Here is an 18,444-nt window from a genome sequence, read left to right as displayed (position 1 = left end):
AAGAATCCTGACTAAGATATATGATATGGGTGAAGACTAGAGGGTGGCTAATATAGTGCCTCTATTTAAGAAGGGCTGAAAAGGAAAACCTGGGAACAATAGACCTGTAAGCCCAACATCTGCGATGGGCAAGTTACTGGAGACGATTCTTAAGGAGAAATACATGCATTTGGAATGGTTCGTGAGTTGATTAGGGATGGTCAGCATAGTTTTCTGCATGGGAGATTGTGCCTCATGCATTTGATTGGGTTTTTATAAGAAGTAACCAGGATCGTTGATGAGGGCAGGTCCACAGACAGTGGCTTTCAGCAAGGCCTTTCTTCAGGTTCTGCTTGGTATTCTGCTCTGCAAGGTTAAATTATGTGGGATCTGGGGAAAAATAGCTAAATGGATACAGAATTGGCTTCATGATAGGAAGCAGAGTGTGGTGGCGGATGTTTTCAGATGACACTAAAATAGGTGGTAGGTGGTAGCACAAACAGTGAAGATGGTTAGCAAAAATTACACTGGGATCTTAATCAGCTTAATTAACTGGGTATGTGGGCCAAGGAATAACTAATGGAGTTCAATGCAGTTAAATGTAAGGTGTTGCATTTAGGGAAGTCAAACCCGGCCAGGACCTTTACAGTCAGACCCCAGTTGGGCCCTGGAGAGTGTTGTAGAGTAGAAAGATATAGGCATACAGGTGCATAGTGTCCTGACGGTCATGTTGTTGGTAGCTATTGATGGTGAAGAAGGCTTTTGGCATGTTGGTCAATAGTAGGGAATTGAATTTAGAAGTCGAAACGTTACGTTACAGTTGCACATGACATTGGTGAGGCCACGCTTGAAATATTGTGTTCAATTTTGAAAACACTGCCAGTGGAAAGATGCCATTAAGCTAGAAAGATGCAGAGAACATTTATGAGATTGCCAGGTCTCGAGGGCCTGAGCTATAAGGAGAGGTTGCAGGTTAGAACTTTATGCTTTGGAGCGATGGAAGCTGAGGAGTGATCTTGTAGAGGTGCATAAAATCATGAGGGGTATAGGGTGAATGCATATATTCTTTATAGGTCAGGGAATCAAGAACTAGTGGGCACTGATTTAAGGAGAGACGGGAAAGAATTATTAGGAACATGGGTGCCAACATTTGCACTCAGAGGGTGGTGGATATATAGAACAAGCTGCCAGAGGAAGTAGTTAAGGCAGGTATAATCACAATATTTAAAAAGTACTTGGACAGGTGAATGAATACAAAGGGTTTAGACAGATATAGACCAAATGCAGGCAAATGGGACTCGTTTAGAAGTGGCTTCTCGGTTGACGGACAAGTTGGGCGATGTCACCATGACTCTTTGGCATTAGCCTTATTACAAGGTTAGATGGGTAGACAAGTATCATTACTATAATCATTGTTTAATCATTAGATAGATCACTGAATTAAATGCCTCTGGCCTAGACAAGCTTGTATAGTCCTTCTCATGGATATTTGGAAACTGCTCTTTACATTGTGCGCACAAATAAGTCATGCAGTAGCCAAGGCACTTATAATCACAAAATTATACCTTATAGACAAGATGCTGGACTTTTCCATCACAACCCATGACCAAGGTTTTGGTTACTGGAAAACATGAGTGAGGAAACCTCATCCTGATTACCACCTACTGTCAACCGATGAATCAGTGCCTCTCTATGGTTAGCAACAGTTGGCTCCCAAGAATTTGACCAGCCTCAACAACATGTTAATGTCATCCAGTACGTAAATGCTAAAGATAAAGTTGAGGCATTCATAAGCAAATCCAATATCCTTGCTTTCGTAGAAGCTAGTCTTGAGGTAATCCAATTTACCTCTTCAAATGACAGGCAATTAAACAAAGATTATGGGAGCAGAGAACATGAATAGCTGTAAAGTTGAAGGCTTGTGCTAGAGAACTAGCCAAACCTCGAACCAAGTTGTGTAAGAAAGAACTGCAGATGATGGTTTAAATCGTAGGATGACACAGAATACTGGAGTAACTCAGCGGGTGAGGCAACATCTCTGGAGAGAAGGAATGGGCATCGTTTCTGGTCGGGACACTTCTTCAGACTGATGTTGGGGAGGGGGAGGGACAAAGATAGAATGTAGGTGGAGACAGTAAGACTAGTGGGAGAACTGGGAAGGGGATGGAGAGAGAAAGCAAGGGCTATCTTAGTTAGGGAAGTCAATGTTCATACCAGAAAATATGAGGTGCTGTTCCAGGACACAAAGGTCAGATTAGGAATGGGAGGGGGAGTTGACGTTCTGAGCCACCAGGATATCAGGTAGGTTAAGGCGGACTGAGCAGAGGTGTTCAGCGAAACGATCGCTGAGCCTGCGCTTGTTATCGTCGATGTAGAGAAATTGACACCTGGAACAGCGGATACAGTAGATGAGGTTGGAGGAGGTGCAAGTAAACCTCTGCCTCACCTGGAAAGACTGTTTGGGTCCTTGGATGGAGTCGAGGGGGGAAGGTAAAGGGACAGGTGTTCCATCGCCTGCGGTTGCCCCCCATTCGTAGCAAGGACAGAATCCTCATTGTCCTCATCTTCCACCCCATCAGCCGTCGCATACAGCATATAATCCTCCAACATTTTTGCCACCTCCAACTGGATCTCACTACTGGCCACATTTCCCCATCTCCACCCCTTTCTGCTTTCTGCAGAGACCGTTCCCACCGAAACTCCCTAGTCAACTCGTCCCTTTCCACCCAAACCACCCCCTCCCCTGGTACTTTCCCCAGAAACCGCATGAGATGCAATACCTGTCCCTCTACCTCCCCCCTTGACTCCATTCAGGGACCCAAACTGTCTTTTCAAGTGAGGCAGAGGTTCATTTGCACCTCCTCCAACCTCATCCATTGTATTTGCTGTTCCAGGTGTCAACTTCTCTACATCAGCGAGACCAAATGCAGGCTCGACGATCATTTAGCTGAACTCCTCCGCTCAGTCTGTCTTAACCTACCTGATCTCCCGGTTGCTCAGCACTTCAACTCCCCCTCCCATTCCCAATCTGACCTTTCTGTCCTAGGCCTCATCCATTGTCAGAGTGAGGCCCAGCGCAAATTGGAGGAACAGCACCTCTTATTTTGCTTGAAGTAGGGTCTCGACCCGAAACATCGCCTATTCCTTCTCTCCATAGATGCTGCTTCACCCGCTGAGTTTCTCTAGCATTTTTGTCTACCTTCATATTTTGCTTGGGTAGCTTACACCCCAGCGGTATGAACATTGACTTCCCTAACTTCAGATAGCCCATGTTTTCTCTCTCCACCCCTTCCCCGTTCTCCCACTAGTCTTATTGTCTCCACCTACATTCTAGCTTTGTCCCGCCCCCTCAACTGACATCAGTCTGATGAAGGGTCTCGACCCGAAACATCTCCCATTCCTTCTCTCCAGAGATGTTGCCTCGCCCGCTGAGTTACTCTAACCAAGTCGTTTTAGTACAGCACAGATTACAGGAAAAATATAAGTAATTAAGCCCCACTAATCTACTTCAAATCATCAGCAATATGATGGAAGATAGCACTAATAGTACTCTGAAAGGACACTTGCTAACCAATATCACATCAATGCTCAGTTTAGGTTTGAGCAGAACTACTTGAGTTGCATCATCAAGTATTTTACGTTCTATATTCTATCGCCAGAATATAGCTTCTTGCTTCATATTTGGACCAGAGTTCTGCAAGCAGAACTCTGGACCAAATATGAAGCAAGAAGCTATATTCTGGCGATAGAATATAGAACATAAAATACTGCACAGGAACAGGCCCTTTGGCCCACAATGTCTGTGCCGAACTCAATGTCTAGACTAACACTTATCCGACAGCACATAATCCATATCTCTCCATACCCTGCGTATCCAGATGTTTATCCAAAACAGTCTTAAATACCACTATCGTGTCATCCACCATCACCGTCCCTAGCAGAGAGTTCCAGGCATTCACCACCTTGTGCAAAAAAAACTTGCCCCGCACATCTCCATTATCTTGCAAGATTAAGGAGTTCATTTTTGACTTCAGGAAGTATGGTGAAGTGTATCCCAAAATCAGCATCAATGATGCCAAAGTAAAAATAGTTGGGAGCTTCAGGTTCCTTGGTGTTAATATTACCAATGATCTGTTTTGGACCGACCACTTGATGTGACAACCAAGAAGACGCACCAATGCCTCTACTTCCTGAGTAGACTAACGGAATTTGGCACATCTCCAATGACTTACAAATTCTACAGATGCACAATAGAAAGCATACCGTCGGGTTGGATCACAGCTTTGTTTAGGAACTGCTCTGTGCAAGAACACAAGAAATTGCAGAGTTGTAGTTGGGCTAGTCCATCACACAACCAGATTTCCCACCATTATTCCATCTACACTTCACACTGCCTTGGAAAAGCTGTCATAATCAATGACTCGTCCCCAACGATCATTCCTTCTTATCCCTGCTTCCATCGGACAAATTGCACAGAAACTTGAAAGTGCACACCAGACTCAGGAACAGCTTCTTACTATCTTATCAGGCTTCTGAACGTTTGTTCCAAAAATTAAGGGACAATCAGATTCACCTCTACCCCATTGTTGACATTGGACTTTGTCTCTGGAACTAATGCGGTACAGTGTTGAGAACTATATTTAGCACTCTGTATCTTCCCCTTTGTTCTACGTATTGCATGAATTAATACTTTATTGTCACATGTGATGAGTCACAGTGAAATTCTTTGTTTTCAGGTCTTCCTTTGTTCCACCGCCCTCCCCATCACCTCCCCCCCCCCCCCCCCCCTTCACAGCATTTTCCCCAAGCGAGGTCCTCCTCTGTTCTCCCCCCCCCTATCCCTCATGGAGATTCCGCCACGCCAGATCCTCCTTTGTTCTTCCCCACCCCCTCTCATGGTGATCCCCCCATGCCGGGTACTACTTTGTTCCCAGTGGGCTGTCTTCCGCCTCCCACTTGGCCAGTGCTTGACCACCGGCGCTCTCAATACCCGCCGACCTCAACCGACCACCGCACCAATCACCTCATCGATTGCTGCACGGACCTTCTCGACGACCACCGCCAGGTCTCCTCCTGACGCCCCTGCAGCACCAACCTAGGCCCCGGCCGTGGGGTTCCGCCGCCCCATGTATTGTACATGAATTTAATTTTATTGTATTTATGTACAGCATCTGATTGTATAGCATACAAAACAAAGCTTTTCAGTTTAGTTTAATTTAGAGATACAGCATGGAAACAGACCATTCGGCCCACCGAGTCCACATCGACCAACGATCCCCATTCACACTGTCACTATCCTACAGACTAGGGACATTTTACAATTTTTACCGAAGCCAATTAATCTACAAACCTGTACGTCTTTGGAGTGAGGGAGGAAACTGGATCATTCGGAGAAAAAACACATGGTCATAGGGAGAACGTACAAACATCGTACAGACAGTACCCATAGTCAGTTTTGAACCCAGGTCTCTGGTGCTGTAAGGCAGCAACTGTACTGCTGTGCCACTGTGCCGCCCACTGTACACAAGATAGTAATACTTAACCTAAACTTTGCCTCTCTCAGCTTAAAGCTATGTCCTTTAGTCTTTGACATTGCCACCTTGGGATAAAGTCTACCTTATTAATGCCAATCATCATTTAAAATATACTTCTATCCAGTCTCCAGCATTCCAGACAAAACATTCCACGTTGTTCACCCTCTCTGCTTGCAGCTAAGGTCTCCAGCTTTCCAAGGAAAATAAACCAAGTTTGTCCAATCTCTTCTTGCAGCTCATGCCTCCTATTTCAAGCATCATTCTAGAAAACCTCCTCAGCAACCTCTCCAAAGCCTCCACGATCTTCCTAGATTAAGGTGATGCAGCAAAATAGATTGTTTTTGACATGAAGGCAGACTGGGTAAAGTATCATGGAAAACAGGATAAAACTGAAGATAACGGGCTTCAATAGTTGGTGTCATGCCTTGTAAAAAGGAAGAGAATTGCCAAACCCATCATTACTGTAGATGTTTCCTATGGGCAATGTCCAGTCAGCCATCTTTGGTTATTCTTCAATGATATCATTACCATGTCAGAAGTGGGGATGTTTGTTAATGATTGCATTCCATTTACAACTCCTCAGCAAATGAAGCAGTCTATGTCTATATGTGGCAAGACCCAGTCAACAAGTATGCATGGCTGATAAGTAGCATTTGCACTGCCAAAGTGCAATGATCATCGCCAACAGCAGAGGATCTAACCACATCATTTGACATATTATATCATAATAATCACAATGTCTCTCCAACCAATGGCTTTTTGGGGTCACCCAACAGGTCAAGCAGCATTTGTAGAGAAAATAGATAGGCGACGTTTCAGGTTTAGGCTCTTAGTGTCACCTATCCATTTACATTTTTGCACTATGTGCTATTCATATGTGGGAATAACAAATTCAAACAAATACCATGTTTACATTACCTTCAAATTCTGTCCCCCGTTCATTACAAATTGCAGTCGCTTCTGCAAGATCAGAGTCTAGCTTCTGTTGGATGGGCAAATTTAATTCCAATTCTTTTTTCACCTGCATTATTCTTTCATTTACTTCTTTAATTCCATCCTTTTGGATTGAACAGAAAATACAAAAAGCATTGCCTTATTATTGTAATTGTTATCAACAGGCGAGGATTAAACCTTGCTTCATATTAGTACTAGGGTTTAAATGTTAATAAGATGTGATGGTTTCACTGAAGGTCAGCCCAAATCCATCAATGTTAAATGAGAGTATCTGTTCAGGGAAACAACCAAAGCATGATGATGGGTGCATAGATTTGAGGTGTCCTTTACATTAGGGCAGATCTTAAACTGACTAAGTTTAGCAGTTGCTGGTGCCTTGGATCACAGTTTCTGTCAGCACAATCCAGAGTGTAAGCTTTTGCTGGGAGCCCAGCTCATTACCTAAACCTTATCACTCAAGGGCCATTGCAACTGAAGTGTCAGCTGCAAAAATGTCAGTGGCAAAAATGTTGTTGACAGCAGTGAAGCACAGGCCCATTTTCAGAGTCATTTCCTGCCCTGCTCAATCCCACCCCCAACCCATCATCATAAGTAGCTCAAAAAGTAGCCAATACATCCAATTGGAAGGCAATGTGTATACCTAATACAGACACTCCCCCAACTGACGTAAGGGTTACATCCCGCAGACCCTTGCGTAAGTATGATGTTACGTAAGTCTTAAATGGAAGTGCTACTGCGCACGTGGAAATTTACTATTCGACGCAGAGACCACGTGGGAGCTTCGACACGGAAACCATGTGGAAGCTCCCAGGCGGAAACCACACGCGAACATCCACGAGAAGAGCTGACTGGCTTGCAGAAATGGCTGCATGCAACGGCAGTAGCACACAGCTACAAAGACTACCGTGCTGGATGAACTCAGTGGCATTCATTCCCTCAACAGATGCTGCCTGGCCCGCTGAGTTCTTCTAGCATTTTGTGTTTTATCAAAGAATAAAAGGTACATTTGTCTACAGCTGTTTCCTGGTCTGACTTTGGAACTGAGCAGAATGAAACTTTCTTGAGGTGGTTATCATGGATTAACTTGGCACTTCAAGCTTGGTTAGAATAAGCTTTAAACATCAAAGGCACTTTATCAATATCATTAAAGTTGTTACATAATATGAACATTATTTTATTCATTCACAAAGCGAAATAATTGCTGGCTATTATTGAAGCTTTATGCAAGCATTTCATCCAGACAATCATTTCTGTAAGCACATGGAGATATTGGTGACTGTAAATTCCAATCTGCAGATGCTATAAACACAGTTGAAGAAATGAAAGGTATACTATACTTTCAAATCCTTGTTTTCTTTTAGCAAATTCTTGGTCATGTTTTTCAATGCATCTTCTTCTACCGCAACTTGTATTTTAAGGGCCGCATTTTTTTCAGCATAATCTCCAATAGCCTTCTCGAGATTCATACTCTGGTTTGAAACATAAAACAGTGGTAAATTCTTAACTAAAATGGTCTTCTAAAACCACTTGAATTATCCACTCAAACTCAAAAGATTAAAAATTGGTGACATATTCTCAACAAAACTTTTTGGAAACTTTCAGATTCCAACAATACATGGACACCAAGCCCAGTCGCTCCATTCTTTCAACATATGACAGTCCCGCCATCCCAGGAATTAACCTCGTGAACCTACGCTGCACTCCCTCAATAGCAAGAATGGCCTTCCTCAAATTTGGAGACTGAAACTGCACACAATACTACAGGTGTTACCCCATTTTATTATCCACAAGGAGCAATCTTTCACAGAAGGAAAACCATGCTGTCATTGGGAGACATGAAAACTACACACAGCCAGCACTCAAGGTCAGGATCAAACCCAGTTGTCTGGCACTGTGAGGCAGCAATTCTATCAGTTGGGCCACAGTGCTACCTTCAATGGTGGGCGGCGCGACGTTCGTCAGCAGCGGCCTCTGCAGTCCGTCTGCGTTTTTATTATTTTATGTCTTATGTTTTTATGTAGTTTATGTTATTTTTGTTGGGGTATGTGTGTGGGGGGGTGGGGGTAACTTTTAAATCTCTCCCTGCACGGGAGACCCGACCTTTTCTTTGTCGGGTCTCCGTTGTCGTTGGGGCTGCAACGAGGAGCGGCCTCCAACAGGAAGACCGGGGGCTGTGGTGCCGACTACTCACCTCACCGTCGCGGAGCTGGCCGAGTCCAGAGCGGGTGGAGCTGTGGTGGACGCTGCTGCGACCCGACCCCCGGAGTTTCGGAGGCTGCAACTGCGGGTTTGGCGGGCGGCACCGGGAGCCCGCGGGTCCCTGGAGGGAGACCGCTTTTCAGGGCTTCCGCAACGGCGACTTCTCCCGCCCGAGTTGCGGGGTTGAAGAGCACCTGAGCGGGGCCTTACATCACCGCCCCGCGCGGCTTGGAATGGCTGCGGGACTGCGAGCGCGCGCCGGGGGCTCTAACATCAAGACCCGGTGTTGCATCACCCGGCGTGGCTTTAATGGCTGCGGGACAATTCGCCATCGCCCGCCGGGGGCTTTGACTTTGACTTTGACTCTGACATCGGGGGGGAGAGTGCAGTGGAGAGATAAGTTTTTTTGGCCTTCCATCACAGCAATGTGATGGATGTTTATGTAAATTATGTTGTGTCTTGGGTCTATTTGTTTGTAATGTATGGCTGCAGAAACGACATTTCGTTTGGACCTCAAGGGGTCCAAATGACAATAAATTGAATTGTGTTGTATTGTGTTGTATTATGCATTTTTCCCCCACATGCAACAGATGAAGTTTACTGCAAACCATGATAATCTCGGATATCCTAAATTAAACAGGTCATCACGAATGTCACCTCCCTCAACCACATTTCCCTGCTCCGCATCTTAAGTATCAACGTCCATACCTGTTTTATCTGTTTCTCACGTTTCCTCCTGAAGGATTGCAAGCGCCTACTCATATTAATTAAGTACCGCTCAGTTACTCTTTTGACTTCCAGCATTTCCCTTGATATCTCGTCTCTTCTCCGTTGGGTGCCTCTCCTATATGTTAATTAAAGGAGGTATTGTAGCAAAATTTCAGATACAGAAATTATGACATTGCATTTCCCTTAATTAAATACATCAGGTTACAAAATATATCATCTACATTTTAAAATTGTACTTGAAATTCTGATTTTTTTGTGTGAATAAGCAAATAAGTAGTTAAGTTTCAAATTAAGGTCAGTGTGATAGGTGAAAGCAGAACACATAACAGTCCTTCAGCATGAGGTCTGGGCATTTATATGCGTAGTGCAGATAAGTCTCTAAACCAAAATTAACATGACGGCTGGCTGACAGGAATGAATCGCACCAGAGACTTAATGCTAACTAGGACTTGATTTAGGTTTTGTTATTGTCACATGTAGAAGCCGAGGCCGGAGCCTCGCCGGGTCAGAGGCACTCACTGGCCGGACCATGGCCTTGCGAGTCGGCGAAGCCCGCAGCCAACGGCCCCAGGGTCTGCAGAGCACTGGGTCGGCGCCACGGAGGCATCCAGAGAGGACCCGGCAGCGATATTGGAGAGGTCGGTGTGGCGGTTAATGACCAACGGACGAGGACAGACATATGGAAGTGAGGACGCCGCAGCTGGGGGAAGGAGCAAAGGAGGACCCACGTGGGGGGACTGCTGTGAGGGAGTGGAAGAACAATGGACAACCCTGCGTAGGGGGAACCGCCATGAGGAGGGGGGGGAGAACAAAGGGGGACCTGGCGCGGGGATACTTTGTAACTTCATAAGCGCCTTTTATGGGCAACTTTTTGCATATCGGGTATGCAAGCAAAGAATTTTACTGTGACTTGTCACATGTGACGATAAAGCATTAATTCAAAAAAAAGTATTCATGCATTCATTTTTCATTAATTCAATATTAGTTTGCATGGCATCCAATAAAATTAGATAATACGATACATAAGTACAAACAAGTCAAACTCTTGCACAAAAGGTAGAGCAAAGGGGACGATACAAAGTGCAGAATATAGTTCACCGGTTCCATAGACACAGTCCAATGTCTGCAATAGGGTAGAAGTGAGTTAGACAGTGCCATTGACAAGCCTGATAACAGAAGGGGTGAAGCTGTTCCTGTGCCTGGCAGTACACCCTTTCAAGCTTCTGTATTTTCTATCTGATGGGAGTGGGGAGAAGAAGGAATAACCAGGGCAGAAAGGTCTATGATTATGTTGGCTGCTTTCCTATAGCATTATGAAATGTAGATTGAGTCAATGGTGGGGAGGCTGCTCTGTGTGATCGAGTGGGCTACATCCACAACTCTGCAATTTCCTAGGCAGAGCTGTTCGCACATCAAGCTGTGAAGCAACAATGATAGTATGTTTTCTGTACTGCATCTATAGAAGTTTGTCGGAGTCATTGAAGACATGCTGAATTTCCTTAGTCTCCTAAGGAAGTGGCGTTGGTGTGCCTTTTTAGCTGTCGCTTCAATGTGGTTGGTTCATGACAAATTGTTGGTAATATCGACGCCAAGGAGCTCGAAGCTCTCAACCTTTTCCACTTCACCATCATTGATGCTGATTGTGGCATCGTGTAGTGATCCTTGTAAAGGTAAATGAGGAAAGAGCAGGATTTAAGTAATATTTAAGAAGGAACTGCAGATGTTGGAAAAATCGAAGGTAGATAAAAATGCTGGGGAAACTCAGCAGGTGAGGCAGCATCTATGGAGTGAAGGAATAGGTGAAGTTTCGGGTCAAGACGATTCTTCAGACTGATGTGGGGGTGGGAAGAAGAAAGGAAGATGCGCAGACAGTGGGCTGTGGGAGAGCTGGGAGGGGAGGGGAAAGAGGGAGAAAGCAAGGACTACCTGAAATTGGAGAAGTCAATGTTCATACCGCTGGGGTGTAAACTACCCAAACGAAATATAAGGTGCTGCTCCTCCAATTTACGGTGGGACTCACTCTGGCCATGGAGGACGCCCAGGACAGAAAGGTCAGATTCGAAATGGGAGGGGGGTTGAAGTGCTGAGCCACCGAGATATCAGGTTGGTTATTGCGAACTGAGTGGAGGTGTTGGGCAAAGCGATCGCCATGCCTCCGCTTGGTCTCACCGATGTAGAGCAGTTGCCACCTAGAGCAGTGGATGCAATAGATGAGGTTGGAGGAGGTACAGGTGAACCTCTGCCCCACCTCGAAAGACTGTTTAGGTCGTTGGATGGCGTCCAGGGTGAAGGTAAAGCGACAAGTGTAGCATTTCCTGCAGTTGCAAGGGAAAGTACCAGGGGAGGGGGTGGTTTGGGTGGGAAGGGACGAATTGACCACGGAGTTACGGTGGGAGCAGTTTAGCGGAAAGTCAAAAGGGGAGGAGATGGGAAGCTGTGGCCAGTCGTAGGATCCCGTTGGAGGTGGCGAAAATGTCGGGAGGATTATCTGTTGTATGTGCCGGCTGGTAGGGTGGAAGGTGAGGACAAGGGGGGCTCTGCCTTTGTTACGAGTGGGGGGGATGGGGAGTGAGAGCAGAGTTAGGGGGTATAGAAGAGACCCTGGTGGGAGCCTCATCTATAGTCGAAGAGGGGAACTCCCATTCCCTAAAGAATGAGGACATCTCCAATGCCCGGGTTTGGAACACCTCATCCTGGGTGCAGATGCGGCGTAGACGGAGGAATTGTGAGTTGGGGATAGAGTCCTTGCAGGAAGCATGGTGGAAAGAAGTGTAGTCCAGATAGCCATGGGTGTCAGTGGGTTTATAATAGATGTCGGTCAGTAGTCTGTTACCTGCAATGGAGATAGTGAGGTCTAGAAAAGGTAGGAAGATGTCAGAAATGGTCCAGGTGAATTTGAGTGCCGGATGGAAGTTAGTGGTAAAATGGATTAAGTCAGTGAGATCTGCATGGGTGCAGAAGGTAGCACCAATGCAGTCATCGATGTAGCGGAGGTAGAGTTCGGAGATAGGGCCACGATACGCCTCAAACAAGTAATGTTCGACGTACCCTACAAAGAGGCAGGCATAGCTGGGGCCCATGCGTGCGCCCATAGCAACGCCTTGGATTTGTAGGAAATGGGAGGAGTCAAACAAAAAGTTGTTGAGGGTAAAGACCAGCTCCGCTAGGCGGAGGAGAATATCGGTAGACGGGAATTGGTTGGTCCTGCGGTCGAGGAAGAAACTGAAGGCTTTAAGAACCTCCTGGTGGGGGATGGAGGTGTAGAGTGACTGGACATCCATGGTGAAGATGAGGAAATGGGGGCCTAGAAAACGGAAGTCCTGGAGGATACGAAGAGCGTGTGAGGTGTCTTGGACAAGGTACGGGGGGGGGGGGGGGGGAGCAAGCAGAAACAATGGGTCTGCCAGGACAGTCAGGTTTGTTGATTTTGGGGAGAAGGTAAAATTGGGCCGTGCGGGGCTGGGGATTTAAGTAATTGTATCTGCAAAGGATATGATTATGAATTTTTGACAGCGTTCATTTTTTCAAAATTCACCCTTAAAGTCAGCTAAATTACTGAAACTTTCTACCTATCACCTATTTAAGGATGATTTGAAGTCCGGTGTGGCCAACAAAAGATGGATGCATGCACGAGTAGGGGGAAACGCACAGCTTTCTAAATCTTACCTTATTTGTTGTTCTTTTTCTAACTTGCGCATATATTTATGCATCTCCTTATTTAGAAATTCCATTGCATCCCTTTAATTAAAAGAAATTCTTAGGATCTCAGCTTTATCATAAAATAATCACTGAAACTAAAAGAAAAAGTGAACATTCAAAAAAGTTTAGAATCAAGACATATTTCAGCTAAGAATATGTTTTACTTATAAAGCACAAAGTGCTGGAAGAACACAGCGGGTCAAATAGCATCTGAGGAGGGAATGGACAGATGGCGTTTCAGGGGTTGGGACCCTCTTCAGAGTGAAGCACTCTATTCAGAGTCTGAAGAAGGGTCCGGACCTGTAATGAAGCCTGTCTATTCTCTCCACAGATATTGCCTGACCTGCTGAGATCTAATTAAGATTTGTGTTTTACTCAAGATTTCTGCATTTGCAGTTTCTTATGCTTCCTTTTTTTCCTGTAAGTTACAATAATATGAAGCTATTTTTTATTTAAACCTGATAACAAATATAAAACATTGTGAATAAATACAACAGTATTTCTCTGTGGAATAGAGTAGATGTCCAGATACAATACAATACAATACAATACAATTCAATTTATTGTCATTTGGACCCCGTGAGGTCCAAACGAAATGCCGTTTCTGCAGCCATACATTACAACAAATAGACCCAAGACACAACATATTTTACATAAACATCCATCACATTGCTGTGATGGAAGGCCAAAAAAACTTCTCTCTCCACTGCACTCTCCCCCCCATGTCAGAGTCAAAGTCAAAGCCCCCGGCGGGCGATGGCGAATTGTCCCGTGGCCATTAAAGCCACGCCGGGTAATGCAAGTTCGCACACCGGGTCTTGGTGTTAGAGCCCCCGGCGTGCGCTCGCAGAGACCCGCGGCCATTCCAAGCCGCGCGGGGCGGTGCTGTAAGGCCCCGCTCCAGGAGCTCTTCAACCCCGCAACTCGGGCGGGAGAAGTCGCCGTTGCGGAAGCCCCGAAAAGCGGTCTCCCTCCAGGGACCCGCGGGCTCCCGGTGCCGTCCACCAAACCCGCAGTTGCAGCCACCGAATCTCCGGGGGTCGGGTCGCAGCAGCGTCCACCACAGCTCCACCCGCTCTGGACTCGGCCAGCTCCGCGACGGTGAGGTGAGTTCGGCACTGGAGTCCCCGGTCTTCATGTTGGAGGCCGCTCCTCGTTGCGGCCCCAACGACAACGGAGACCCGACAAAGAAAAGGTCGGGTCTCCCGTGCAGGGAGAGATTTAAAAGTTTCCCCCTCCCCCCACACCACCCCCACCCCCCCACACACATACCCCAACAAAAATAACAAAAACTACATTAAAACATAGACATAAAATAATAAAAACGCAGACGGACTGCAGAGGCCGCTGCAGACAAGAGTCGCGCCACCTACCGGAAGTGTTTCACTTTGCTTCACTTTGATGGTAAAAGGTCCTAGCAATGTCTTTTGCAGTAAACTCTTCAGCTTGGATAGTGCACTATTGATAAAGCTCTATGAAAGACCTTACACACAAGGAACCGCCGATGCTGGTTTACAAAAAAAGATGAAAGTTCTGGAGTAACTCGACAGGTCAGGCAGCATCTCTGGAGAATATGCATAAATTACTTGTTAGTTAGGAGCACAGACAGGGGATTCTGTGTCTCCAAGCGATTGCAGAACATTAGGGCGAGTAGCCGGAAGTTGCTGTGAATGTTGGCACAAATGGCATAGGTAGAAAAAGGGATGAGATCATGTGAGGTGAATATAGGGAGTTAGGCAGAAGATTAAACAGCAGGACCACAAGGGTAATAATCTGGATAACTCTTGGTGCCATGTGCTAGTGAGGGTAGAAATAGGAAAATAGGATAGATGAATGCATGGCTCAGGAGTAGGTGCAGGGGGCAGGGAATCAGATTATAAGACCATTGCGATCTCTTCTGCGGCAGGGGTGACCTGTATCCTTGTAGGGAGGTTCGCTGGCCTACTCAGAAGTATTTAAACGAGAGAGGCAGGGGGGTGTGAACCAGAAATTTGATGAGGTGATAGGAAGGTAGAAATCAGGACCAGTCAAAAGAAGAATAGTCAGGCAGAGGTGAAGGAATATGTTGCCGTTGATAGGCTAAAATGTATTTATTTCTATGGAAGGAGTACTGTGCAGAAAGCAGATGAACAGAGCATGGGTTGATGATTGGGACTAAGATGTTGTGGAAATGTGGTTGTGGCAGGGACATGCCTGGCAGCTCAATGGTCTAGGGTTTTGATATTTCAAATGTGATCGAAAGGGAAGCAAATGAGGTGTAGGAGTTGTACACCTGTCACAGCAGCACTCATGGACAAACTGGAGGGTTCGTCTGCTGAGGCAGAATGGGTGGAGCTTAGAAATGTTGTCTGGAAGGGCACGTGTACGATAGAGGCCATCTCCATTATTTTTCTCCGGGGACAGAGCTAGTGATTTCACCATCGTGGGGGAGTGGACCAACGCCTCTGGAGTCAAAGCAGGAGACTGTGGCACAGGTGAAGATGGGACAGACAGAGGAACTGTCACAGGCATGGATTGTTGTGCTGACAAGAGCATGCGAAGGTCACAAGATGCAGATTGAAATGAACTTGTATGATCAGGATAATAAGTTGGAGGGATTGGGTCCTTCCCAGGCAGAAGATGTTGTCTGTTTTGTAGGTAGGTACTGCCATCGGCTCTAACAATGTACGAGCGTGGCTCCGAAGCTAGTTTGGTGGCCTGCACCCTGCTTGAAATGCCATGAAATTTATATTTGGTGGCCTGCACTCTGCTTGAAATGCTATGAAATTTATATTTGGTGGCCTGCACTGCTTGAAATGCTATGAAATTGAGTTTGGTGGCCTGCACTGCTTGAAATGCTATGAAATTGAGTTTGGTGGCCTGCACTCTGCTTGAAATGCTATGAAATTGAGTTTGGTGGCCTGCACTCTGCTTGAAATGGTATGAAATTGAGTTTGGTGGCCTGCACTCTGCCTGAAATGCTATTTCCAGGAATAGCCGTGAGTGAACTGCCAGCCCACCTGCCCTGAGTGACTGATCTGCCAACCCACCAGCCCTGAGTGACTGATCTGCCAGCCCACCAGCCCTGAGTGACTGAGTTGCCAGCCCACCAGGCCTGAGTGGCTAAGCTGCCAGCCCACCAGGCCTGAGTGACTGAGCTGCCAGCCCACCAGGCTTGAGTGATTGAGCTGCCAGCCCAAGAATCCATTTGGCCCACAACACCCATACTACACCTTTGGAAACCAGTCCCTTCGGCCCACACCACCCATACTAGCATTCCAGAAAGCCCCCCACTGGCCATCAATATTGGAATTGGTGGAGAGGTGGAATAATGTGTTGGGGGACCAGCCCTCCCGTGTGAACATGGGACCCAATGGGTCCCACTTAGTCCAGTTCATACTGTAAGTTTGAACAAAGAGAAGGAAACATCATCCATTTTCTTCTCCAAATTTATGTCTCATTTTTCAATCAAAATATTTCTGTAAACGCTTAAGGTTGTGAGTGTACATTATTAAAATGAAGATGCAAGGAACTGTAGGTGCTGGAATTGTGAACAAAACACAAAGTGCTGGAGTAATTCAGCAGGCCAGGCAGCAACAGTGGAGGGAATGGGCAAACAACATTTTGGTCGGAACTTCTTCAGACTGATGAGGAAGGGATCAGTCTGAAGAAGTGTCCCCATCTGAAACATCACCTATCCATTCCCTCCACCAATGCTGATTGACCCACTGAGTTACTTCAGCACATTGCGTATTACTGAAATGAAATAAGGCAATACCCTGCAGATTTGACAATCCACAAATATAATTGAAACAATACACACCCGCATGGAACTCTACCCATTTCTAAGCAGCTGGAGTGAATAGGGAATAAATAAATGATATTTAGAATATCAAATTAAACTTAAGAATATTGTAATGGTCTTACTTGTGTTTATCTGCAAGACTCAGCATCATTTCTTCAAACTCTTGGATTTCCTTCCTTACACTTGACAAATTTTCTTCAGTCTGATTAAGCATATCGTTGGTTGATTCTAACCTAAAATATTAAATTAATTGATATATTACAAATATAGCTTAATATATGTTGCTGTGAAAATGTTTCAAAACTGAGACTTTCCATTTATGTATTTGATTTTCTCTTGCACAGAACATCTGTTTATTTAATTTATAGAAGCTCCATAAAACTACCCAAAGTAATAAAATATAAATAGTGGAGAAATTGTGGAAAATATTGCAAAATAAGTCAAAATAGCATGAGTAAATGGTACAAATGAATTCTAAAAACTACACGAGTATAATTTTCAACAGTGTCATTTAGTATATAACCTATTAATTAAATCCTAATTTAAGTACGGCACTACACAATCATCTCCTCAAATCAGTTTTAACCACCATTCAATTAAATCTGTACCTCATGTCCCTTTTAGTGCTCATGCTCTCTTCTAAAACATTTGCATTCAATTCCCATATAATAATTTCAATTTCCTAACAAAAGTATACTCTTTCCACATAAATTGTTGTTGATTTCCCATCAACATTTCAAGAGGGAAATCATAGAACTAGTACAGCACAGTAACAAGCCCTTTGGTCCACAAAATCCATGATGAATGTATTGCCAAGTTGAACTAATCTCATCTGCGTGTAAATTATCCATATCCCTCCATTCCTTCCATATCTAAGTGCCAGTCTAAAAGTTATTTAAATGCTACCATCATATTGGCCTCCACCACTGTCCCTGGCAGCATGTTCTAGGCCCCCGTCGCCCTCTGTGTAAACAAAATTTGCTCTGCACATCTCCTGTAAACTTTGCCCCACTCACCTTAAAGTTATGCATTGGGGGAAAAGGTTGTGACTGTCTAATAATCTTATATAGATAAAACCCTGCAGAGATAGTTTACAAAGAAAAATGAGAATGAACTTGAATTTACCGCATGATTACACATGAACATGCGAGTCTTTTCCTTTTACATTAGAGATACGGCACGGAAACAAACCCTTTGGCCCACCGAGTCCGCCCAGAGATCACCCCATACACTAGCACTATCCTACACACTAGGGACTATTTATCATTTTTACCAAACCCAATTAACTAAACGTCTTTGGAGTGTGGGAGGAAACCAGAGCACCTAGAAACAATCCATGTAGTCACAGGAAGAATGTACAAACACAAGGGTTGACACAAAAAGCTGGAGTAACTCAGCGGGACAGGTAGCATCCCTGGAGAGAAGGTGACGTTTCTGGTCGAGACCCTTCTTCAAACAGAGGGTATTGAATCAGTGAAATTCTCTTTGCAAAGGGCTTTGCAGATATAACCGAGTTTACTTAATTTAGAGACTGAAAGATTTATGGATATAAAAGGATTCAAGGGA

General features: G+C 45.2%; 1 protein-coding gene across 1 annotated transcript in view; it reads right to left on the bottom strand.

The window, feature by feature from the left end:
• Nucleotides 1-18,444, bottom strand: part of ccdc175 (coiled-coil domain containing 175) — a 64,597-nt gene that overhangs the window by 4,537 nt on the left and 41,616 nt on the right. The window contains exons 10-14 of the mRNA XM_033026445.1: nt 17,001-17,111; nt 13,062-13,133; nt 9,375-9,510; nt 7,805-7,936; nt 6,432-6,570 (exon numbers count right to left, since the gene is read on the bottom strand). Of these exons, the coding sequence (XP_032882336.1) occupies nt 6,432-6,570; nt 7,805-7,936; nt 9,375-9,510; nt 13,062-13,133; nt 17,001-17,111 (590 nt within the window). The remainder of the gene's footprint in view (nt 1-6,431; nt 6,571-7,804; nt 7,937-9,374; nt 9,511-13,061; nt 13,134-17,000; nt 17,112-18,444) is intronic.

Source organism: Amblyraja radiata, chromosome 9 (genome assembly GCF_010909765.2).
Source record: "Amblyraja radiata isolate CabotCenter1 chromosome 9, sAmbRad1.1.pri, whole genome shotgun sequence".
NCBI lineage: Eukaryota > Metazoa > Chordata > Chondrichthyes > Rajiformes > Rajidae > Amblyraja > Amblyraja radiata.
The sequence above is the reverse complement of the archived record's forward strand: the minus strand, read 5'-3'. Positions and strand labels throughout refer to the sequence as shown.